We start from the raw sequence: 18,520 nt of genomic DNA on the forward strand, positions 1-18,520 counted from the left end.
GATTCTCACAATCGCCAAGGGGCGATTCACTCTTGCAAATGGCGTACGAAATTTTGCCTAAAACAAAAGGATTTCTAGGGATTTTTAGAAAAAACAATAGGATTTTCATAAAAGAGTGATTTGCCCCTCGACATTCGCCACATTCAACAGCATGATTGCCTTCAGAACAGAGAAATTCTTCGAGCAGCTAAAAGCGCCTATTCCTTCCAAACTTAAATTCCTTCCTAACATTACCCAGTGCCAGCCAACACATATCCTTCTTAAATTTCATTAGCCTCAAACTTTCATGTATCTTGGATCGAAGGCTACGCAGATCTCCTCGAATATTAACTGAACAAGATGAACTGAACTGTCCAGTCCGTGCGTGATTTCCATGGGGTAAAAGCATGGTGTTTGTAAAAACAGGCACTGAGTCGCATGAAATGCCGATAATGGTCGAATACTCGACGATAATTTCACGACATCAAGATTATCGCGAATGGATATAAACAAATTTTGATATCCTTTCGCGGTAATCGTGATCCGATGACGTCAATCGTTTTGTTCAAAATAATGTGAAGAATTTTTGAAGAGAAAGGAGTGTCCAAGGCACTGTGTCCAAGGAAATGTTGAAAAACTGTAATTTTAGTTATTCGGTAGGTTTTGTGCGTTTTGTTTAGGATATCGCATCAAACATTCTGATTTCAAAATGGAAAATGAGAAATTGCAATTCTACGAGAAACTTTTTGAAGCTGTGAGAAAATATCTGTAATGAAATTGGCGGTCGTTCAGTCGTAGTTCTTGATATTTGCTAAATGTTTTATTTTTGCAAATACCTCTGACCCAGAACCATCTCTTATTTCTCTCTCAATTTTTTGCCTTTTCTCTTATCTGTCTACGTGTTGAATATGTGTTGTTGAATACATATATTTCACTACCCGGTCCCAGTTGAAAGTTGATAGCAATAAAGTCGGTCCCGATCTAGCCATCTGCTTAGTATTTCTGTCTATCACACCCAAAGCTGGTCCCAATTCTGCTGGTACCATAATAATAATATAATATAAATAATAATAAATAATTTGTTTAAAGTTGCCGTATTAAATGAACGGCTGATAGCTGTATTGCAGTAAAGTAAGGCATATAGTGGGGCATTTTCTAGGAAGGGCTAATCACCGAAAAATGACAGGGGACAGAATCGGTCCAGTCCGGTCCCAACCGGCGCTGCTTTGGAAAAAAAACTCTAGCTGTCACCGACAACAATAACTTTTCGCCATATGTACATGCTTTATCTTGTTTCCGTGCTGTGCGCAGCGTTGGATGCGTAAATTTCAAGGGGAATGCGAGAGCAGCAGTCACATTCCCTCAATAGTATCTCAATAGAAAATTTCAGGTAAAATCCGCACGGTGGAAGAAACGCTTTAGGTATTTCAGAGACCTTCCTGTCATAAAATAAATGAAGGTTCAAACAAAGGTAGTTGCTCTGTTGGTTAAATTAAATATGATATTCTTGTTGGCATTAAATCTAAAAATCCAGGCCCTCTTTAGGTAAAATTGTGCCTTATTTCCATTTCCCCCAAAGTTTCTCGAACTGCAATTCACAATGAAATCCAGATTTTTTTGAACATTCAAAAGGCATGCTAAGATGGAAAGAGTGATCCAAATTGACAACCAGCGTTGTTTGTTACCTAAAAGTAACTGACAACATGGTTTTTTCAAGACCATAGCAAAATTGTACCAGTTGTTTCTAACTGCTGTTCAATTTGTTTGCAAGAAAGAATTTTCAATAGGGTTAGGAGGACTGCTTTAGTTAAATTTGCTTAAAAAGTGCATTTTCCAGGGAACTGGAAGCATCAAAATTCGAAAATTTCCTTCTTCTTCGGCGGCAACTAGTGCCGCCTCGGGTAGTAACTATATCCTTTACCCGTTCCGATATAGAGATTTGACAAAACTATTAGGAAACTCTGTTATTATCATATAAAAATATATGTGGCGAATTATATACAGAGTTAGATTCACAAAATATATTGCAGAGGCTCGTGACAGCAACTATATAATTTCAGGCAATCATATTTCAATCAGGTAAATTTGTTATCCACCCCCCCCCCTCCCCTCCTCAACAAGGCCTGCCTCGCGACGGCCCTGGAGAGCGGCCCCGACAATATCTATATCTCAAAAATCGGTCTGTCGTGGCGAAAACTCGGTCCCTTCAAAGAACACCCCCCTAAAAAAAATTTGCATTTGCGCCTCTGCCTGTGATCAGCCATTTTGAGTATACGACTAACGCGTCAGTAAGTACATGATCTAGCTGAGCATACTACTGTCAGGAAATATTTTACCGTGGTAATCGTGATAATCGTGATAATCGCCTAGTGAGTGTCAGGCTTTAGAGCAAAATAGTGTCAAAACGGACAACAATAAGTAACCGAAAACTTGAAATTAAAATTCCATGCATCGTTTTCTGCATTATATCAAAAAATAGTTTTGCGTATAGTTGTTCATTTTTCGCGATGTTTTGTCGACGTGGGATAGTGAACTTTCGAGCTGGGAAATCAGAACACGTTTGTTATTCGTTTAAACTTTATTTCACCGTCGAATCCCCTGAACATTAGCGAATGCAACCTCATACAATTCAGTGGTTCTACAAAAGATCTTTTCGCAGACTTCGCAAAAGCTTCAGACTAAAAAGAGTAGCAACATCAGATCTCAGTAACATCAGATCTATATTTTCAGTAATTCTCAGGCTACTTAGAACCAGGAGGCAAATCATTGATTAAAATCAGACACACTTTCTAAAGTAATATCTAAATAGTAATGATTAATAGAAAATAATAACATCAATCACAAAATGATCAAATTAATCATAAAAAATAGCCACTGATGAATAATTCTGTAAATTTTATAGGGAGTGATTTGCCCCTCGCTTGGAAACAGTAAGCGTTAGATCTACAAAATTTGTTATAATTAAAGACTTCAACACACATGTGGTACTGACTGTAAAAGATTCAATGAAATATTGGATGCCTTCAATTTATCTCAATTCGAACACATCCATGGTGTGCTAGTAGTTTGACAGTTATGAAAAAAGTCAAGCGTAAAGTCGAGATAATAAACCACGATTAAGTGGATTTTAATAAAGATGGAAGTCAAGCAATGAAGATGGAAGATGTACTTACAATAAAGGAATCAAAGGTTGGAACATTCACTCACAAAGGCTATAATTCTTCAGAGTTGTGAACAAATTAAGACCCCGTTTACACTGTGCTGGATAAAATTTATCCGCATAAAACTTGTTCGGATTGATTTGCTTTTACACTGTGCCGCGCAAATGTTGTCCACTTTGCCTTCCTGTTTTCACTGTGCCGGATAACTGCAGTCACATGACCTAAATAATGGACAGAAGGCCCAAAACGAAGTCTTCTCTGGGCAACAAAACAATAACAAACTTCCCGCCAACGTAAAAAGACTTCAAACTTTCTTCAGAATCTTCTGCTTCTCTTTTAGACCAAATCCAAAGATATTGTCAATGCAAATAAGGCCTAGTTTGTTTCAATAGTTTGTTCTTGAAACAAAACGACACTGAACTAGCAACAAAAGGAGGGAAAGCTGACAAGGATGCCAATTCTACGTGGACTGGCAAGATACTGCACTTTTAACACGAGTAGCTAAAGCTCTCGACACGGTTGACCACAAACTTTTACTAGACAAACTCAACCACTATGGTATAAGAGGAAATCCATTAAACTGGTTCAAATCGCACTTATCAAAAAGAACACAAAAAGTTTGCATAAATGGAACTTTGTCTAAACCCCAAATTATCACACATGGTGTACCCCAAGGAAGTGTACTTGGTCCTCTTCTATTCCTGTTATATATAAACGATTTGCCTTCGCGCTCCAAAATCCTGAAATTCCATCTTTTCGCTGATGATACAAGCATCTTTCTTTCTAATGATAACCCAAATGATCTTGAATCCATTGTTAACCATGAGTTAAAAAATGTCTCAACATGGCTTTCCACCAACAGGTTATCACTTAACGTTGATAAATCTAATTTCCTTACTATCTCAAGTAAGAAAACAATTGATTCTATCCTAGACATCAAAATTGATAATATTCCCTTTAAAGAAAAAGTCCATATAAAATTTCTTGGTGTTCTTATTGATAATAGATTAAATTGGAAACAACATACACAAAATGTCAACACAAAAATCTCGAAAAGCATCGGAATACTGGCAAAGATGAGACACTTTGTTTCATTAGATGTACTAAAACAATTGCATCATTCTTTCATTTCTCCTCATCTCAGCTATGGTATCATTAATTGGGGTAGTGCTTCAAAATCTGCTACTAACGATTTAAGAAAAAGTCTTAAAAAAGCGATTAGAATTATGAACTTTGCAGGCTATAGAGCTAAGTCGAAGCCCTTGTTTTCTAAACTAGAATTACTAAAATTTGAAGATACTTATAAATTTGAAACTGCAATATTCAGGAACGATGTTAACAACAATAACATCACCTCGACTTTATGTGACCTGTTTCGAAAATCCAATGTACGGCACAGCTTTAAGACTCGCCAAGTCACTCAGAATCAGTTCTCCCTGCCTCTGGTAACAACTGAATGTCGTAAAAAATTTATTACATTCAATGGCATCAAAATATGGAATAAAATACCCTTAGAAATTTGTTCTATGTCAAGTGAAAATAAATTTAGTAAAGTTCTTTACAAGTGGCTATTGCAACATTATTGAAAATCACGAATCTTCAGTCAAGCACTCAATTATATCGTGAATATTAAGCTTAACCCCTTATCGTTATTAGTGCTATTGCTAGCTTTTTTCGCTCTAAGGAGGTGTTCAGGCCTCATTTGCCAACAAAGTGAGTGAGACAGCCTTAATTTGCTGTCAAATATGAATATTCATCGAAAAAAGCACCCACACATCGCTAAAAATCCTCGATTTTGAGAAAAAACGTTGTTCAACATTGCATTTTGCAGAAGCTTAGCCTCAGCTTGTTCTTAATTTGTTCTTAAGTTTTGACCAGTTTTGAGGCATGTGTTCTTATAAAATTGTTCTTACAAAAAAAGAGTGAAAGCTTTTCCGTCAAACTCTATTCAGAGCATAAAACGTAAGAATAAGGGTCCGAAAGAACACGATGGAAAATATATACCCAGTTGTGGATCGAAATGGAAAGACGACCGGGCTCTGCCAATTATCTGGAACATGTCACCATTATAGAATTTTGCACAATCTTGGTTGTCTAAAAGATGTTGACCGATGGCAGAGTCAATAGTTTTTGCTGTGTTTTTAGACCCACAAGATCGAAGAGGCTGTTCTTTTTGAGGGGCAGTTTTGTTTTTTATGTTGGAAGGAACATGCTGTTTTATCCTATCCCCCAATCTTTGGGTTGTGCGTACTACGTAGCCAGAATTTTATTAAGAAAGTAAGCAAATTTTATTAAGAAAGTATCTGTGCTTTATCAAAGTGAATAGTCGAAAATGGCTACTTTTAAAACATGGAATCCTCTACCTCACATTTACTTTTCAAGCTCGCTTGGCATTTTACATGACGCTGCCAATCTATCTAAAACATGGGTAGTTTTGATTTGTTTGCTCCATTGGTACAACTCATGATATCATAAAATATCATAATATCATAAAAGAAGCGCAAAAGAAAGTGCTTCCTAAAATCCTAACCCGTTTTCTAATAAACCAACATTGTTCCGTGTGGGAGAGGGGGATGATTGGTTTTGACCTTGGAAATTGATGTCAGTGTTTCAAGACTTTTGGCAGGCATTGTAGAGCATACTGTATCGTATCTAGCTTTGAAACAGATGCTCAGAAGCTTTCTATGTGTTTCTTGATATCTGTATTAAACTGAATCCTGACAAATGTCATCTTTCGATTTTTGGGGAGAAAAACACTGACGTATCAGTGCAGATTGGTGCAACCACAATAACAGAATCTGATGAAGAAAAACTTTTAGGTGTAACTTCGGATAAGAACCTGGATTTCAAGAACCACGTAAACGCACGTAAACACACGTAAACACACAAACGTAAAAAAGAGAGAATTAGAAGCAAACAAGAGAAGGTGCTGCTAAAGTCGGCGGCAGTGCAAGTCTCACGGGGACTGCAAATAATATGTGTAACAACAAAAACACCGAAAGAACTACTTTAATAAGTAATTTCCTCTAGCCTCCTCATTGCATTGACTCTATTGTACTAACTCTATTGTATTGATTTTGTATATGTTAGCTCCATTTGTTTTGTAAAGTATTACTGATGAAAACTTCGGTCGAAACGATTAAGCGATAGTGTTTTTTCTGAATATCTAAACATATATATTTATATAAATGCGTTCCCCCTCGACCCACTAAATATACTTCTTTGTACACAATTACCCTACTAGTGGAAAATCCTTAAAAATACCTCTCCACTTGAAAAACTATCAGTTCTACAGGGCTCAAGTAGAATTATTTCTGTCATCAGCTGACAACAGAATTGACATTAGTGCTTGATATCATGATCAAACACAAATTTTTCTGTGTTCAATATTTTTAGAAATCGTTGATTTTTGAAGATGTTATCTTGAAGACCTTTGAAGACGTTTCTTGTTGGACTTTTTATGTTCTATTACAGGGGAAACGTACCACGCTTGATTTATTTTTATATACTTTCTAATTATGTATCATTACACCCCATGGCTTTACACATGAGACTTAGCGATTTTGAGTAAAGATAACTAAATGTTTCCGTACAGCCAACCATTTTAAGCCGGTTCGCCATGATCACTTGTTGTGGGATGTACAGAACTTTGTAGTTTGTTGGCGCGAATAACCATGATTTCCCTTTGTTTGTAGTTAGTTTTATCTATATAGCAAATAGGTCATATTCCAAGTCTTGGTAACTTTAACAAAACTATTATCGCCGCAAATGATTTTATCATCAGCCTAAAAGATCCAGGAAACTTATACTGCCTGTCCAAAATTCATGAAATTCATTAGCGTTATCATCGTTAATGAACCAATTCTGAGTGATGAGGTGATGAGCACGGGGTGACGAGTGTTGTTTCTCTGATCATTGACTATGCTCTGATGAAATATTTATAGAGGACGTAATACCAGAACGACTGGGATTCAATGTGGGAAGAGAAAAGATGAACGAACACGAAAGAAAAGATTATCGAGTTTATCGTTAAACAATAATGAGAGATATACAAACTGAGTGTTATCAAAATAATGGCAAAAGCCAACAAATATAAGATTATAAAAATGAAAAAGTGATATTAATTACCATGATACACTTCTAAAGGTATGAAAACGAATTTTAAGCAACGCCTCATGTCGATTAAAGTTTAATTTCATGTCTTCCATTGCTCTTTTCCTATCTCCTGCAGCAACATCATTCCATCTTTAGGTAGAGAAACGAGGCTAAGATTACCATCAACGCGCAGAATGATAACTGAATCGAGACTGCGCTACTTGGGCTTTGTTTGAAAGAGCGGTAGATGGTTCGACCGTTTCTTTGTTGAATAGGACGATAATTGTTGCTAAGGTATTCCGTTTCATTTGCCGGCTTCATGGTTTTATGGTGAAGCAGCTTTCTGAAATCCGTCATCTGTCAATGCAGAATGCAAAAATTTGGTAGTAATTACGAGAAAAGTTTTTAACCCGAAATCGCAATCAAACAACAATGAAAAAGTGAAACAAAAGAAATGTAGATCCCTTCCCAGAAATTTTCACAATGAATTCCTTAGTAAGTAACAAGGGACTATAAGTACCATCAAGATAAAAAAGTACCAGCCTTACTTTTTCTTGGTACCTTGCTACCTTGTGCCAAAGGCAACTAAACTGACATACATTATAAAGAAAAGAAAGGTGTTTCTCAGCACAGATACCAAAGAAGTTCTGTTTCAAAGGATGTCGCATTTTTAGCTATAGGGAAAGCAAAACGACATGTAGAATTTGGCGTAAAAAGAAAGATTTGGGCATGGATTCCATTAAGAATTAGATTGAGACTGGATGTCTCTTGGCGCTTCCTTTGATCATGACACAGAAAACATTACCAAATAAAATCTTCACCCAGAAGAAATTAACTGTAGAGACAATAAAATTGTATTTGTACCTGTGCATGGGAGATAGTCATTTCCTTTGTAAAGACAACCCACTGAACCGCTTCACTACAAGGTGGAGTTGTAAGGGATCCATTGTAATGGTAGAAGGTGTTGTTGGGGACCATGAACGCATCGTTCAAAGGAAATGGCTGTATTTCCACATTTGTTTCTGCAAAGTGTTAAAGAACATGAAGGGAAATAATCATTACCGAATATGATTTGAGAATTTCCATTTTAGACTTTCTTTAAGGATGAGATTAGAAGATTAAACGACACTTGGAAGTAGATTTATCTTGCTATGCAAAGGCGAAGTCGAGGAAGTCAATAGAGTGATGACGTCACAAATTTGTTTTCTCTAAAATTGTTAAATATAGATTTGATGACAACGCGAAATCAAATATAGGTGTTAAGAATTAGAAGAAATTTATTAAGATGTCCTATGTAATGTGGTCAAAATTGAAAAAAATACCGTGCACACTTGAGAGGTGTTGACAACGAACATAAAACTTTCAAATTACCTTAATCACAAAGACTCATTTACTGAAAAATTATGTACAACTTTGCGATTGTCGATAGTTTAAAAAGAGCGCTTTGCCGTTCATTTCGCCTTAATTGAAAACATAAACATAAAAAACTTTACCTATTTGTTTTCTGTAACAGCAACTATTTTATGGAATATTCAAATACAGATATTGATTTTAAATTTTGCACAGAGATTGATGTCAGCCCCGTAACCTCTCTTCTGGTAATACCCCCGTAACCTCTCTTCTGGTAATACCCCCGTAACCTCTCTTCTGGTAATACCGCTGTAACCTCTCTTCTGGTAACACCCCCGTAACCTCTCTTCTGGTAACACCCCCGTAACCTCTCTTCTGGTTATACCCGCGTAACCTCTCTTCTGGTAACACCCCCGTAACCTCTCTTCTGGTAACACCCCCGTAACCTCTCTTCTGGTAATACCCCCGTAACCTCTCTTCTGGCTATACCCGCGTAACCTCTCTTCTGGTAACACCCCCGTAACCTCTCTTCTGGTAACACCCCCGTAACCTCTCTTCTGGTAATACCCCCGTAACCTCTCTTCTGGTAATACCCCCGTAACCTCTCTCGAAACCCTTTCAACTTTCGTCAATCAACTCCCCTGAACCTCTACAAAAATCGATCAACTTTTAGGTAATTCTAAAAGAGTATTTTTCCGTAGCAACCACTAATACGGTAGCAAAAGATATCAATGAGAGATTAACTTACTTCCCAGGGTGATATTCGACAAGAAAGGAGTCAGCTTGCTAATAAACGAGTTATTTTTGCCGTTTGGATCGATCTAAAAAAAACAGTATACGTTGTTATTGGATTGTGATAAAATTCCGAATTTATCTATCCTTTTCTCAGTTAATAATTTAGTGGGCACGCTAAAATCACAATGGATCTAAGTGATCGCGGGAAGGATTTACTTTTTAATAATTTGGTGCTTAAAAGATTAACAAGGTAGGATTGTCTGCATTAGATACATTAGATCAATATAGTACGAACCTCCATAACCGTACCGAATACCATCAAGCCATCGTATTTGGTGAGTGCAACAGACACATTGTCGTAGGCTGTATTCACGTGAACAAAATGCATCTACGAAGGCAAAAAATTCTAACTGGAACAAAAACCAGTATTCACCAATTATGTTTGGAATAAACCAATTCACATCTTTATTTAACAGTGCTGTCGAAACTAAATTCATATTAGAATAGAGGGGGGGGTTGGGGGCGCTGTCTATTGTATTTCAGTATCGTGTTTATACTTCAGTATGAGAATTATTGGCTCTATCACCCCCACCCGCTTCCAAAGGCCCTGTTTATATATAGCAGTATATATTGACGACTTGACGACCAGCAAGTAACACAGACTTGACAAGACTGATTTAGATAAACGGCAATCAAACTGACAGATTTCAGCACGGGGACTATTTTGAATTGGTTTCAACACAAAACATTGTGTTGAAAAACGATTTGGTTATGAAAACACAATTGATTAGGGAATTTACACCATCAGAAATAGAAAAAAACATTTCCGGAGAAGACATTTGCTGAGTGATTTGTTATCAAACGACATAGGTAAAGTGCTGGTTGTAGAGTTCGCTGCTTTTTGTTACTTTGCTGTTTTCCAAAATATAATAATTTGATGCTAAGCAGCCAAGGCCTGAGAAAAATTGTATTTCATGGACTTCACATCAGGCTATTGCATGATCAGAATCAGTTAAATCGAATTAAATAGATATTGATATCCTTTTTTGCAATAATATCTCAAAATAAATAAGAAATCAGGAAATGAGAGACATTACCTCACCCGGATGGAGATGCGAATTTTGATATTTCATTGAATGCTCCGAGCCAACACTGTCGGTTGCTCCCCAATGAAAATGAATCTGCCATGGCCTGAAAATCTTACCTACGATCAACGCCAAGATGTCTCTTGTTCACAAATAATTAATCTTTCTACAGAATTGCAGTAGTTGGGAGAAATGGGCGGGTCGAGGAAAGCCCCCCCCCCCCCTAAAGAACCAATTTTTTTCGGAAAATTTCGTAAGCTTTAGTTATTTGTCAGAATTAAACAGCAAAATCTACCTTTAGTCCCCTTGATATATACCTCACACTGAAACCCCGATTTCGTTAAAATTGAAATCTGCCGCGAACAGTTACAGCTTACAACGGACACATCTTAGAGTATATCAGAACCAGTAAATTGAAGTTCAGGTTGGCTGTTCTTAATTTTTCACAAATCTTCGAGGCTGGAATGTTCTTAACTCGTTCTTATAATATTAGATTTTAAGCAGTTTACTCGCCAGCTATTGTGCTGAAGGGGCATGTTTAAAAAAAAATGAGCCATGATTTTTTGCCAACAGGTTTGAAGATTGACAAAAAAGCACTCATAGAAAGCAAAAATGCCTTGTTTTTGACATTACCGTCTGTAAAAAAAATATAAAATATATATATAGAAAATGTAAATAGACTCGTTCTCCTTAAAAAGACAGGGCACTTCTTCACCTGTAGACTGAGAAGTGTGCCCTAAAAACTCTAATTATGTTGCGCGATTTAGTTTCAAACAGGCATGCTCTTAGAGAAAGGTTAAACTGCACAACATACCGAAAGCGCGAACGGACATCCCATTCCAATTTTTCAAAGACATCTGTAAAGTATGTCCATTATTTTCTAGTTGGAAGTTGGAGGATGAAGTTAGGCCATAGCCAGTGAATTGGAAAGGGCTGAAACTCTTGTAATTTGCTTCGGACTCTAGCAGATGGATCGGTGACTGGCGCCTCTTGTTGCAGGTTGGATAGCTTTTATACCAGTTTGCTGGGCCTAGGCGAAACAAGATTACCACGAGAAAATTATTGAATGTTGACTAAACCCAACAGTGAAGGACTTGGATTTTCAATATCAAAACGAAAATTTCTTGTTAATGATAAAAACGTGAAAAGGTAAAATGATGGCCTTTGATCGCCCTTCTAAGCTGGCTTTAATTTCGGAGCTTAAAACATGGCTTTTAAAAGAGCAAACAAACCCAGACAGATGTTTGCTGAAAACAACAAGATGAAAACAATGGAAGTCTTGTTATTTGCTGTATCAACCAATCAGTGGATGCCAATTCAAAGAAAAGAGTCTTCGTACCTTCACTTCCACTGTAGCCCCAAGATGTTGCTGAAAAAAAGATACGATAGATCATATATAGAATTAAAAAGCAAAAAACTGCCTCAACATGAAATGTTTTATAAGCCTAGTCACGGACAGACAAAGCAGGTTACGCAAATCACAACCTTGTTGTTCTGGTTATACAGCAGAAGTATTATATAGCGATTTTCTTAAAATCTAGAAAATTGTGTAGATACTTGGAATATTGCGAACCTAGTCCTCTTTAAGGCAGTGAAAATGTTTGTTAGTGGTCAGCAAGTGATGTAAATGCCTTTATCATTACAAGGCCTTCCTGGGAATAAATTAGCACAAGTGTGGCATTTTGCAATCCTAGACTGGGGTAGGAGTGTAATGGAGTGTTTTTGATGTTTTACCCGATTAGACAGGAAATTTTCATAACAATCTAGCAAACTAGGTAACCGAAGTTTTCAAAGTTTAAATCATTAGAGTAAAAGCCACTGATCATTTTAAGCCCTGGGAACATTCTGGCAAATGACCGGAAGTTGCGTTTCCGGAAGCATGAAAAATGCACTGTCAGCAAAATTTAGACTTTCGAATTTTTTTCAAATCTGATGACACTATCGGGAAGAACATGCAAAACAGAGCAAAAGTTTCCTTCCTGATAGTGCAGTGTTTGGTACAAGCAGTGCCTCGGAAAGGATTTACGGGCCCCTGGTCAGGACGAAAAAAATAAATAGTAAGCATTCCTTTGGCAGACGCTTCTAAGGGGTGGGGGGAATGCTCCTCAGGAGTTTTTGAAAAGATGGTCGCTAAAATTGCTATGGTATCGTAACTGCTCTAGTGGCAGCGGCGTAGATAGAGGGAGGTCGGAGGGGGCAAACCCCCCTGTAAAGCTTAACTGCTATTTTGTTGGAAAACTTCTGGTCTTCTCAGAAATTTAACACGATTGTCTATGTTTATCTAACTGTTATGCTTTGAAAGGAATTAATTTAAAGCTAAAGAAACGCAAGAGCATCTGAATGTATCAAAAGATTTATTTATTTCAGTTCCGATGTCGTAATGTTATGTTAACACTAGTTTTGCATCTCATTTCATACAGCACGTCAAAAATTTCCTTTACTTCGTCTTTGACATTGAAATTGCCATAAAGAATAAATTCTATCTCTTATCAGAAGTTGAAAGGATGTGCTCTGCCTGGCGAGCCTCGATGCAGAGAGGAGATGGGGAAGAACTTTACAGCCCTCAATTTAACACTGCTTCCACTTGGAAGGAATTATCCTTTCCTTCCGGAATTGTGATCGATTGGAAGAAAAAAGGGCAGAAATTACAAATTAGAAAGAAAAATAGAGATTCTCTAAGAAATAGGGATAACATTTCTGATTTATAAATTAGAAAATGAAGTTGTCAGACAGTAAGCAGGCCAATCACAATGGAAATGTTTCAAGGTTTTTGCAAACTGTGGCTAGTAAACTGGCTTGGCAAATTCAATGTTATTACTGTACAAAAAGCTGTTTTTACAATTTCTAATTTGGATTACATAATCTGTTCATATGTAATGGCTACGTTATGGCAATCTAATCACAGGCTCTGTTCCGTCAAATCAAACTAATTTTGTGTCTGTTCTAAATTTGATGAACCATGGCAGGATAGCAGCAATATATCATTTATTTGTCGTTGCTCGCAAAATTTGCAACAATTTAAATGATATTCCATATTTAGAAGTAATTCGTGGTGTTCTATTCAGTAATGTGTTACAAAATTAAAATAATGGCGTCACACCTAATAACTCTATTGTCACTACCCCCCGATTCTAAATGCATCGGAATTTTCGAAAAGTTTCGCAGCTCATTTTTCGAAGAAGGAAATTTTCGAAACCAAACAAGGAAAAGTTTGGAACTAGACAAAAGAAAATAAGTTAATGAAACGCGTGTGTTCAAGGTAACGCCAGTAACGATTTCTCGAGAAAGAAAGGCAAAATAACGAGTGAAAGCAATTAATCCATAAAAATCTAGTAACAGGGAATTCGGAAGAATTTTCGTCCATTTTGGAAGGAATTTTAAGCAAATAGAAGGATGTTTTCGGGAAACTGATTGAGTAAAAAGTGGAAACACAGCAGATTAAACATAGTAAATAACTCGATTCAAAAGCATTATGTCATCTTATTAGTTTCCTGTGTTTTGATAAAAAGCAAATTATTAATTATAAAACAGGCGTGCTGCGGAGTGGGATCGCAAATAAGAAAACGAAACAAACACTACCTAGGATTGATGAAAATTGAAGAGACGACAAGTTTCAAATAACAGCTTTTGGCTTTCAAAATAAACAATACAGTCTGCAAATTCTTCTATTATCATAAACTGTTCATGAATCATAAATTTTGATTTCTTTTCTGTGGCATAACTGCGCAAAGTTAATCCTTAAATCGAGGATCAAAGGGGGTTTTTTGCAGCATAAAGGCATGTTTCTAATGTGCCGCATGCCGTGTAAAATTTGCTCAACACAATCTCAAATAGTCTTTTTTGTGAAGAAACAGCTGCTTTTATGAGTAATTAAAATACACTTTGTTGCATCCTTGAGCCACCCATTGGGTTTCAATGGATCCAACCTAGTTTTCACCCGGAAAGTCACTCTACTTTTCGTATTTCGTATCCAAAACAAGCGGTCCATAATAAAGAACTTAGTTGGGAGACTGAAGGGACACATTCAAGTGGGGGAATTAGGGGGCATTTTCGACAGAAAAGGGGCGTGGTCTAATTTTTTTTAATCTCTAGAGCATGGCACCACAAATGCAAGCTACCTCCCTTGTATAGGGCCGCTGCGAGGAGGAGGCTAGAGGGCAATTTCCCCAATGGCCTTATAAAGTAATGAATTCCGTAATAAAAACACATTCAATCGGCGAATGGAAAAATAAGAAAGGGAGGAATTCGAGGATCTATGGTTTCATTAAGTATAAAGTTGTCTTGATCTAGTTGGGTGCCCTTACAACATGCTTCAGTGTTGCATCTTGCGAGGGGCAAATCAGTCCATGGAAATCGAGGGGCAATTCTCGTACACCCTTTGTGAAAATGCTATTGTTTTATTAGAAAACCCATATAAATCCTTTTGTCTTTGTAATAATCTCTCACGCTATTTCGGAAAGTGAATTGCCCCTCGGCATTTGGACGCTAAATCAGATTGGACGCATGTAAATGCATTAAAATATAACCATTAACCGCAAATTGTTTTGGTCACGCTATGTTTTGGTTGCATTTGACCAGACACAAAGCAGCCAACAATTGAAAATGTATTCTTTATTCTGCCTTTGTCATTGCTATCGGAGCGGAGTAACTTTCATATCAGATAGGGGTTTGAGTTACACTACGCCACACCAATCCGATACACAACGCTCTGATTAGCGGAGTGAAAATCACTTCGCTCTGGAGGTGATACGAAAATCACTCCGTAGCGGAGCGTTGTAGTGTAATCGCACGAATCCGATATGCTCAACTTTGAAATAAACCAGTTTCTTATTGTTTTCTGCTTGAAGCAATTCGATCGATAGTGAACAATGGCGCTTTCTGTTGCTGTTGGATAATGCCAAATCGAAATCGTCAAAACATTTTCGTATTTGGATTTCATCTCTTCAAGAATTTTAATGAAATGCCCCTTGGACGAAAAAAATACTTTAACATATCAGATAACATCTCGCTATCCTTCCTACGAACCCCATCATTTATCTCTCAGTCATTTTATGCATAGCTATTGAAAAAGGCTGTTTTCGTCATTTTATGCATAGCTATTGAAAAAGAATTCGCAACAGCACAAAGATCCGAAAATATCGTCAAAAAATTTAATCTGGTGGATTTGGTGTACCAGAAATGCAAAGGAATAAAGGCTTATGAGCGAGCGGAGCGTCGTAGTGTAACTGCTAACCTAAATATCACTCCGGAGTAAAAGTTACTCCGCTCTGCTCCGCTCCGATAGCAATCCGGTATAGTGTAACTCTAGCCAAAATCTGCTCCACGGAAGAAACAGTTGAGGTAGTTCAGAGTCGGAAGAAACACGTCTTAAAATGAATAAAGGATCATGCAAAGGTAGTTGCTCCGTTGGTTTAATCTAAACCCAAAAACAAGGTCCCCCTTAGGTAAAATTGTGCCTTGTGTCCATTTTCCCTGAATTTTCATAGTAGAAGCGCCAACGGCAACTTACAACGAGCTCCAGATCTTTTTTAAGTTCAAAAGGAATGCAAAGATGGAAAATGGATCTAAATTGACAATCATTGAGTCCATACTGGAAAGTATAAAATTGGTACGCCGCATATATACGCCAAAGTTAATCAATGTTGCGCCAACTTGCACCGGTACTCCACTCCACCCACTCCATCAAATGTAAACTATATGCAAACAGGGCCACATTAACATGTTTAGGGCCCCAGGCCCAGGCATATATCAACAAGTGTATTGTACTGAGAAAAAATAAATTTCATGAATCATTGAAAAATTAATTAGAAGCCTAAAACCTTTGCCTCTTCATGAATTTTTTGCTTAATTTTTTAAGATAAGAATGCGTCCTCAAATCAAAACAAACGTCTCAATTCTGGTTGCCGCAGAAGGGTGAGAAATTTGTGAATATGAGTGATTCCAGTTCCCTGGATAATGCACTCTTTGAAGCGATTTTACCTAAGCAAAATAGTTGAATGTTGGAACAACGTCTTGATATCGGAACTTGTCTTGGAGTTGTGAATAAAAAAAGGAGTTCAATAACTGAATTTTCACCATGTGCCGTGGCCGAACATTACTAAGAATGGGCAGATAACTGCTTGGGGTCCCTATTTGTTCTAGATCTAGCATTCCTAAGGTACAGATCCGCACTACCTACTCGAACCACGGGTCTGTAATCAGCGCCATCAGTTCGTGTACGCGGACCGTTTTGCATGCTAAATTCCACCATTCGTTTTAGTGCCCGATTGTTTAAGTGCTTGGGTACGTTTTTGCATAACCAAAATTGCCCTACGATTGTGTACGCGGACAGTTTTGCATACTAAATTCCACTATTAGTTTTGGTACCCTATTGTTTAAGTGCTTGGGTACGTTTTTGCATAACCAAAATTGCCATGCCTTTGTGTACCCGGACCGAAACGCATAAGGTTACCGAATAGGTAATGTGAAAACCCCCGTCTCAGGGCCTCGAGTACTGACAAGGAAACTGGCAACTCCCTAATAAAACTTGATAATGCATGTTGGCAAATATTTTTGGAATCCTGAAAAGGTTCTTCCTGCAGTTTCGATCTCAAACTTCCCTTTATTTAGAAATAATATACTTTCGTTTGAACTCCAAAAGTTCTATAAAATGCGGACACGACCAATAGGTTGAGCAAGGTAAACAACAGCTGTCATGAGGACAACGCTGGAAACATCCATGCTTTTCAAACTGTCCGAAACAGATCGCCAGCAGCTGCGACCTGCGAGCGAAAGCATTTGAGCTGCGAGTAAACAACAGTAGTATAGAATAGAACTTTACGGATACTATGAGCTAGGCTATCCGTAATCCAGTGCAAGAAATCCAGCGTAGCATTTGCCGAGCATTTGCAAGTTTTCTAGCCTGGTCAAAGGATAACATTATAGAAAGTGTGTTCAAAGATCAGTACAATTGAAGCTAACGAGGTTGGAGTGACACTGTCTACCAGAAATGAGGCAGAATTGTTTAAAAGACATAACATTTTGTGATGTCAGACCCACAACAATTCAACTACTTTAGTAAATCTTGGATCCAGCATTCGAGTTCAGTTTGGTTCATTTTGTAACGGCTTGCTTCAAAAATAATATTTTGAGTTAGAAGAATTTGACTTACCTTGTTGCACTTGGCAAACACTGGCAAACAGCACAAAGAAGACTTCAAGACTCATCGCGTAAATTGAAGTACCTGTTACTGAACCTTGGAACTTGCTGAAAGAACTGATGTGAGTCGCTGAGCCCTTTTGTAGTCCTTCCTTCTTTGTCTTGCTCTCCCTTTTGTCTTGTTCAAAACTGTGTCTTTTACCCCCTTTTGTCTCTTTTTCTGTGTTCCCGCGCTCGTCTTGTTCCTCCCAAGTTATGTTTTGTCAAGGGAATCACTGCATTTGCACGCCCCGTCTCCTCCGATGCGTCCCTGGCAACATCCAGCAGCGGTCGTTTTGAGTGCTAAACGGGTGTGATCCAGGGTTGCCAAGTGCTGGCAAGTCCTCAATCCCAAAGTTTCTGAATCCCAAATCAATCCCAAATCAATCCCAAATCAATCCCAAAAGTAGATTCCATCGCAGAGCTTATAGAAAGGAATAGACATTCCTCTGCAGCCTTGCCTTCTATATTTCCTGTGTAACGAATTACGCATTATTCAGGGACGCCTGCACAAGATTAGGGCAGAAAGGGCAGTGTTGGTGCCGTGGGCAAATCGTGAAACTTTTCGTCTAACAGAATCGGGCATTTCTAGGTGGGAGAGGGGTGAGGGTGGGGTAACGTAATAAAATATTAACTTACAATATTCGGTGTTTTTACTAACAAAGATTCTAAACGAAATTATCCATTATCGCTATCAAAACCAAAATCAAATTGTTATGGTATAGAAAGTACAACCTTTATGGGATCCAAGCTCTGGCAAGAGCTAACAAATGACATTAAAACATCTTCTAGCCTCGCAATATTTAAGAAAATGATTAAAACTTGGAAAGATACAAAATGCAACTGCAGACTATGCAAACCATACGTTGCGCAGATTGGATTCTTGAAATAGTCATCGAATAATTGTATATTTTTATCTAATGAGTCATCCTTTTAATT

The 18,520-nt window shown here is 37.6% G+C and overlaps 1 protein-coding gene across 1 annotated transcript; it reads right to left on the reverse strand.

The window, feature by feature from the left end:
* Positions 1-7,150: 7,150 nt before the first annotated feature.
* On the reverse strand, positions 7,151-17,805 carry LOC135683467 (carbonic anhydrase 7). Its single transcript, XM_065198728.2, has 8 exons — positions 17,556-17,805; positions 11,745-11,774; positions 11,220-11,435; positions 10,418-10,524; positions 9,616-9,708; positions 9,334-9,406; positions 8,100-8,257; positions 7,151-7,592 (listed from the first exon to the last, which is right to left on the reverse strand). The coding sequence occupies exons 1-8, from the start codon at positions 17,608-17,610 to the stop codon at positions 7,377-7,379; spliced, it is 948 nt and encodes a 315-aa protein (XP_065054800.2). The 5' UTR covers positions 17,611-17,805; the 3' UTR covers positions 7,151-7,376.
* Positions 17,806-18,520: the final 715 nt, after the last annotated feature.

This window comes from Rhopilema esculentum, chromosome 7 (genome assembly GCF_057945365.1).
Source record: "Rhopilema esculentum isolate cy_ngs chromosome 7, ASM5794536v1, whole genome shotgun sequence".
In the NCBI taxonomy this organism is placed as follows: domain Eukaryota; kingdom Metazoa; phylum Cnidaria; class Scyphozoa; order Rhizostomeae; family Rhizostomatidae; genus Rhopilema; species Rhopilema esculentum.